This window comes from Sinocyclocheilus grahami, unplaced genomic scaffold (assembly GCF_001515645.1).
Source record: "Sinocyclocheilus grahami isolate Dianchi unplaced genomic scaffold, SAMN03320097.WGS_v1.1 scaffold713.1, whole genome shotgun sequence".
Classification (NCBI taxonomy): Eukaryota; Metazoa; Chordata; class Actinopteri; order Cypriniformes; family Cyprinidae; genus Sinocyclocheilus; species Sinocyclocheilus grahami.
In genome coordinates this window covers 293147-300987 of record NW_015505892.1, presented here as the reverse complement: position 1 = coordinate 300987, position 7841 = coordinate 293147, and the positions used below count along the sequence as shown (strand labels likewise).

Below are 7841 nucleotides of genomic sequence, written 5' to 3'. Positions count from 1 at the left end.
ATTGAATTAGATATGATATATTTAAGTAAACGTAAACTGAAATAATATTTTATTTTAAACCAAGTAATCTTGGTTTTATTTAAAACTTTGCAGTGTAGAGACAACAGCAAGAAAAAAAAAAGTCATGCAAATCACTCATGCACTGTATTCAAAGGCTTTTGAAATCAATCATATGATGCTTTTTGTGAGGAACAAACCCAAATGTATTTAATTTAGTCAAAACCAAACTTCAGAGTGCATGTTTGAATATAGAAATGAGATTTGTGGAAGGGAATTGAATAACGATAGGCTGTTCCTCACAAATCTGTGTCATATTATGTTAAAAGTGTTTCAGAACTCCTGCGTTTGTTTCTATAAGTCACACTCCATCTGTGTTTGAGCGCAGGAACGCATCTGGTGTGAACGGGCCCTCGTTAGTTTGCACAGCTCTGTGTTTGTGTACATGACGCAGTCGAGGACACATGACTCATAATCAACCTTCTTTCCACAACATGTGTCGTGTGCTTGTTTGTATGCTGGCTGTTGATGAAGAGAGCTATACATTTAAATTTTTTAAAGAATAAATCATGCATATAAAAAAAAAACACTGATATCAAGTTTTATTTCTTATACACAGATGCTTTAAGCATACACAAGTGCTTTATTCATATATTTGAATAAAGCATTTCACACAAATGCTTTGAGTTTATACAGTTGTTTCAGTATATTTGTCTGAAAGAATGCAGAATATAAACTATTTACATTATAGATATGCATAGATATACAAAACTCTATCATATAAAAAAAAAACACTGATATCAAGTTTTATTTCTTATACACAGATGCTTTAAGCATACACAAGTGCTTTATTCATATATTTGAATAAAGCATTTCACACAAATGCTTTGAGTTTATACAGTTGTTTCAGTATATTTGTCTGAAAGAATGCAGAATATAAACTATTTACATTATAGATATGCATAGATATACAAAACTCTATTTTAATGCATACAAATCACAAACATTTGACTTTGCTCCAAAAAAATGCTTATAAAAATAGGTTATAACATGCATGCATGATTAAAGCATGTACATACTTAATGCACAGGCACTCTTTAGCAGTGCATAATAATGTCAGCAATAATTCAATTAGCTGAAGAATGTTAATGAATCTACAGTGGCAGTCAAAAAGACCTTGAGAGCAGCAGCAGTTAAAAGAGCTCTCGAGAGCTCTTAGAGTTCTTACATTCAGAAAGTACACGGCTATTTATAATGTCTCTGCCATAGTCAACAACATCTTCCTAAATGAGTGTTTTAATCTAAACATCATGTGGTTAAAAGCTCATTTAAGAGCAGGATTGCTCTCAAACTCGCATCTCACTGCACTGATGCTGTCCACACTCGGCTGGCTGTTCACTCTCATGTGCGTGTGTGAGAACGGGAAGGTCTCGGACCGGGACATCTTCCCTCTACCGTGTCCGGCGTCGCTGGGACAGTCTCTGATGTGTCGCATGAATTCAGGAGCCGTGAATCTGCGCAGGAGTCTGTTCCCGAATCCAGAGAGCCCAGAAGAGCGAGGTTTGATCCTTTCAGGTTCGAGTTCTTCACGATTGAACAGAAGTTTGCTCTGTCTGGTCGTTTTGGGAACACTGTCGCGCTTTTGCACGTCTTTTCTGATCTCGAAGTTGTCAGCGAGAGTCGTTTTTGTGCTGTAGAACTTCGCCACAAGAGGTTTTTCGTCTTGCAGCGACGCTCTTTTGAATTTGCTTGCAGATCTGTTGATTTCGTTCATGTCGCCCTGATAGGATTGTTTTCTTCCGGTTCTGAGGTCAAGATTAAACGAGCGGGTTTTCCCCCAAAGCGGTGCATCGCCGTCCATCTCGCGTTCTGCACTTCTAGTGCTTCCAACCTCGTTCAGCACCGAGTTTTGGATCTGTTTCGAAGCGAACAGCAGATCCGGTCCGTCTTCGGATCTGTTGAGGCTTTGGTTGGCGTCTGGATGTCTGAAGCGGATCCGCAGGCCGTTGCTGTCGCCGGCGCACAGCTGTCTCTGAAACAAGGCCGGAAGGATTTCCTCGTGTTTGCTTTGGATTTGTTTGGAGAACCTCTCCAGAACCTGCTTTGGGAGGCGATTGGGCCACCGCAGGTCTTCGGCGGGTTCTCCCGTGCTGTTCGTCGGACTCACCGTCTTCTTTCCGCAACCGTTGAGGGTTTGAACGCACTGGTTGTGCCCGAAGAAATCAGCAACTTGGACGGCCGTGTGGCCGGCGTGATTTGTGCGGTCCAGTCGCAAACCGAGCTTCTTGAACGCCCGGATTAGGAACTCCAAGATTTGGCTGTGTCCTCCGCATGCGGCGTACATGAGGGCACTGTTTCCCCACGTGTCCGTGAGCTCTGGATCAGCGTTGAATTGCACCAGGAGCTTCACTGAATCTAAGTGTCCGTGTTCGCATACCAGACTCAAGGCCGTGCGTCCGTGGTCATCCCGGGCGTTCACATCTGCACCTTTTTCCAGGAGCAATTGGGTGAATTTGGATCTGGTTGCGTGCTCTTGAAGGCACACGGCATGCATTAGAAGCGTACGCCCGTTTTCGGCTTTCCCATTGATGATGCGCCCGTCCAACGCGTCCAGGACAAACCGAGCCAAGTGGACTTTCCCGCTCTGCATGGCTTCCAGGAAAGTTTTGGTGCCAGATCCCTGACACAAGTCCTTCGGTCTCAGCATCATGATCTGGAGTTAGTTTGTGGTGGTTATTCGCAGGCAGCTCAGAGTTTCTGAGTCTGGTCTGAGAAACTGTCTGTGTTTTTATACCTTCGCCCTTCCCACGTTGCTACGGAAACAGCCATCCGAGAGCAGCGATGCTGCTATGGGTCCATTCACAATCACCTCCTCTTTTCTCAGCCAGGAGGGGAGAGAGATGCACTAATTCGATGACAAGAATTACTCAGTGGTAAAAACACGGTTTGTTTTATTCTCCTGTCAGGTTGGATATAAAAGGATCCGTTGCCCAAGCAACAGCGTTAATGGCCTTCTCTTTTGGTGCATAAAAATAAATATATATAAACATTTACAGAAGAGGTTGAAAGACAGAGTGCTTTGTAAGGTTTATAAAGGTCAAGTCGGTCTATTATGGATGTTTAAATCCCTGAGTCATGCTTGATGAACCTGCAGTGACGGTTGGTTAGTATGCAGATTAACACACATTCTGACTCAGTCCGGCTAACACAAGCAGTCTGAGCTGATGAAACAAACGTTCACATCAACATCTGCTCCAAAGCTCATTTACAAAGAGATGCAATATTTATTTTCACAACACTTTTAATTTACTTTAATTATTGCTATAATTTTTTAGAATATTAAATTATTTGTTGTTTTTGCATCACTGTAACTACTGCTCAAATTGGTTTAGTGATAATATCGTAGCTCTCATATCATATATAACATAATTTCTCATATTTCATAATATCATTCATTGCATATAATACATAATAATTTACCATATCTCATACATCACGTCTCATACATCATGTCATACATCATATCTCAATTGTCATACCTCATATACATCATCATTTTTCATATCTCTTACATCTTGTGTCATACATATACAGTATCTAATTTCTCATACATCATATATTGTAACTAATTTCATATCTCTAGCATCATATACATCATATCTATTTTCTCATACATCCTATCGCATACATATCTCATACATTGTATCTCATACATCATCTCATATTTAATATATCATCTCACACATCATATATCTAATTTCTCATACATTATATCTCATACATCACATCTCATTTATGATATCTCATATGTCATATCTCATACATAATTTCTCATGCATCAAATATCTCATTCCTCATACATTACATCTCATATATCATATCTCACATTTAATTTCTCATCTCATACATCAAATATCTCATACATAAAATCTTATTTTAACGCAATACATCTGAAACATAATATCTCACTTTTCATACATTATATCTCATACATCACATCTCATTTATGATATCTGATAAGTCATATCTCATACATCAGATATCTAATTTCTCAAACATTACATCTCATACATCGTATCTCACCTCATATATCTCATATCATACATCATCTCACACCAAATATCTAATTTCTCATGCATCATTTCTCACACATTGCATCTCATACATCATATCGCACATCTCATTTCTCATATCTCATATCATACATTACATCTCATGCATCATATTTCATATATCAAATATCTAATTTCTCATGCATTATATCTCATACATCATATTTCACTCTTCATACATCATATCTCACATTTCATATCCTACATAGCTCATACATCATATATAATTTATCATATGACATATCTCATATCATATATCACACAGTACATCATATATCATGGGTTTTGATTTGGGCCAGCAAGCAACCATCCATAACTCACTAGTATTGTGCTGGTGAGTTTTGAACAGGCAGTTTTCTAGTGTTTTCACTCATCATACCTGTCTTTTACAATGAACAATGTTTAAAAGGCATGTCTCTAGCTCAAACAGTAGATTATGGCGCTAGCAATGGGTTTGAAATGTATACCTCAGATGCAGTGTAAGTCGCTCTGGATAAAAGCAGCTGCCAAATAACCATAAATATGATCCAATCAACAAAGGCACCCTGAAAATCTGCCTGAGCAAAAGTCACTAGCGCATTACCTACATCTCAGGTCACTTTGATCACTCCAAACCAGACACAAATCTCTCGCTGCAGGTTATTGCATTTCCCATAACCAGGACGACCTGTTGCTTGGATGTTAGTGATTTTATCTACATAATGACACACGTGGCGTGGATGGGCGCTGCTTCACCGAGACACTGCTGGGTAATTCAATTTATGATCAAAATAATCTCCACTTGAAAATCTCTTGTGAAAAGAAACCTGCGAGCTCTCGACATGTGCTGCTCTCTGAGATGGAGATGACTACTATACATATATGAGAAACTCAGCGATTCAAGAAGATGTGGATCAGTTGGTTTCTGAGAACGGATCAGTGATTAAGAGAGATGAAATAAAGCAGGTCAACAAAACCAGTCCTGATGTGGAATGAGGTTTATATTCCCAGTAAATTGCAGGAAAACTCAAACAGTTGAGTCAAAAATGATCATTTCAGTGAAAAACTTCTGTCCATTACTTGCATAAAACAAATATGACTTCAGAAGACTTGACATATCTCAAATATCTAATTTCTCATGCATTAGATCTCATACATCATATCTCGTACATCAACTATAATGCATATGATGAAAAAACAAATATGACTTCAGAAGACTTGGACTATATTAAATCCAATTTTTCCCCAATACAATTGTATTTGTATTGCACTTTTCAAAATATATTGTTTCAATGTGCGCGCGCACACACACACACACACACACACACACACACACACACACACACACACACACACACACACACACAACAAAGGCACCCTGAAAATCTGCCTGAGCAAAAGTCACTAGCGCATTACCTACATCTCAGGTCACTTTGATCACTCCAAACCAGACACAAATCTCTCGCTGCAGGTTATTGCATTTCCCATAACCAGGACGACCTGTTGCTTGGATGTTAGTGATTTTATCTACATAATGACACACGTGGCGTGGATGGGCGCTGCTTCACCGAGACACTGCTGGGTAATTCAATTTATGATCAAAATAATCTCCACTTGAAAATCTCTTGTGAAAAGAAACCTGCGAGCTCTCGACATGTGCTGCTCTCTGAGATGGAGATGACTACTATACATATATGAGAAACTCAGCGATTCAAGAAGATGTGGATCAGTTGGTTTCTGAGAACGGATCAGTGATTAAGAGAGATGAAATAAAGCAGGTCAACAAAACCAGTCCTGATGTGGAATGAGGTTTATATTCCCAGTAAATTGCAGGAAAACTCAAACAGTTGAGTCAAAAATGATCATTTCAGTGAAAAACTTCTGTCCATTACTTGCATAAAACAAATATGACTTCAGAAGACTTGACATATCTCAAATATCTAATTTCTCATGCATTATATCTCATACATCATATCTCGTACATCAACTATAATGCATATGATGAAAAAACAAATATGACTTCAGAAGACTTGGACTATATTAAATCCAATTTTTCCCCAATTCAATTTTATTTGTATTGCACTTTTCAAAATACATTGTTTCAATGTGTGCGCACACACACACACACACACACACACGGCAAATCTCAAACTGTTTCCAATTCAGTTTTTAAATTTATTATGTTTAGAAATATTTTAGGCCAAAACTAAAACCATGTTTCCAATTTGATTTATTTATTTGGTAATTATGTAGAAATGTATTTATTTAGAAATGTATGTATACATTTTAGTTTCCAATTCTGGTTTTTATTTATGTGTATATTTATATAATTTTTTTATTTAGAAATTTGTTTAGAAATTTATTTAGACATTTTAAGCCAAATCTAAAACCATGTTTCCAATTCTTCCAATATATTTATTTAAAAATGTTTAGAAACTTTTATTAGATTTTTTTCAGACATTTATTTATTTAAACATTTACATAGAATTGTATTTATTAAACATATTTTAAAAACCTATTACATTTTTTTATGTTTATTGCTGTTCTCTATGTAAGGTATATTTGGATATCTCCTTTGACCTTTTTTATTTTTATTTTTTTTCAGTCCATTTTCTTGGAAAGTACCATTTATGCAACCATTTAAATGATTCAGTGTAGGTTAATTCAATGTACTGTAAACGTTATTGTCATTATCAGAATTCAAAATTTCACAGATACATGTTTAAAATGCCTGTCAGAACCACAGATCCTTAAATAGTTACAGTCTCTCCTTGAGTCCGGCGCGGTCAGTCATAGATTATCTCCTGTCATCCAAAGCGACTGAACCAACACAATAACTCACTTGAAGCCAAGCATCTGCCTGCGAAGATTCAAAGGGCTTTTTCTGGACGAGTAAGAGGCTGTAATAGAGAGTGAGAGCTGTGAGCACTTCACCCGATACAGTCTTCACACCTTCACTTCTGCTTTGCTCATGTTTGACATGCACTGTATTTGTCTGCAGTGTCCAAATGCATCACTAAATTAGCTTGGCATATTTTTAAACCATGCAGTTTAGTAATTACAGGAGCAATTATTACACTAAATTAACCTCAATTAATCTCAAAAGCAGCATATATTTTTGGATGCATTAATATTATTTAAGATGCATTGTGTGCAAACTGGGATTGAGTTTCACAGCTATTTTGTCTGTAGATGTAGTAGAATGCATTGATCTGAAATAAATAAATAATCTATATAGAAATGGATTATTAATGAATGTATGTATTTTTTTAGGCTGGGTTTTGAAGCTATTTTCTCTGTAGATTTAGAGCTTATGGAACTGCTTCATGTGTGTAATTTATTAACAAATAAATAAATGTTATTTATTTATACATTTATTCATAAATGCATTTATTGAATTATTTAAATAGAAATTGATTGTTTATCACAATCGTTGAGCCGGATGTGAGGATGGAGCAAAAATCTGTCCTGGGGCACAAGCTTAACTAAACTCACTCAATCCCTGAGACATATTTAAACACTAGATCAAGAGAATCGACTCACTTTAACTCTTTCATGGCTGTATTTTACCAGAAGCAGCACTGATTGATTGGCAGATTGTTGTTTTTTAAAACTGTAGTATTGTTGCATGTTGATGCATACTTCAAGCCAAGAAAAATCAGTAGCGATAAACTCTTTCTCTCTCGTTGTCTTATCTGAGCACAGATGTAAACGTCTGTGACTCACCCGTCATTGATTTCTCCTTCGGCATGC

General features: G+C 37.1%; 2 protein-coding genes across 2 annotated transcripts in view; both read right to left on the bottom strand.

Annotated features, from left to right (window-relative positions):
- The window catches only part of LOC107560169 (GA-binding protein subunit beta-2-like), a 2294-nt gene extending 1831 nt beyond the window's left edge, over positions 1-463 (bottom strand). The window contains exon 1 of the mRNA XM_016244263.1: positions 363-463. Within this exon, the coding sequence (XP_016099749.1) occupies positions 363-463 (101 nt within the window). The remainder of the gene's footprint in view (positions 1-362) is intronic.
- An 858-nt stretch (positions 464-1321) lies between these two features.
- LOC107560168 (uncharacterized) lies at positions 1322-2750 on the bottom strand. Its single transcript, XM_016244262.1, has one exon. It carries the CDS (start codon positions 2705-2707, stop codon positions 1322-1324), a length of 1386 nt encoding a protein of 461 aa, XP_016099748.1. The 5' UTR covers positions 2708-2750.
- Positions 2751-7841: the final 5091 nt, after the last annotated feature.

Coding starts and splice junctions, on each gene's coding strand:
- LOC107560168 (XM_016244262.1), bottom strand. CDS start 2,707: ATGATGCTGAGACCGAAGGACTTGTGTCAGGGATCTGGCACCAAAACT.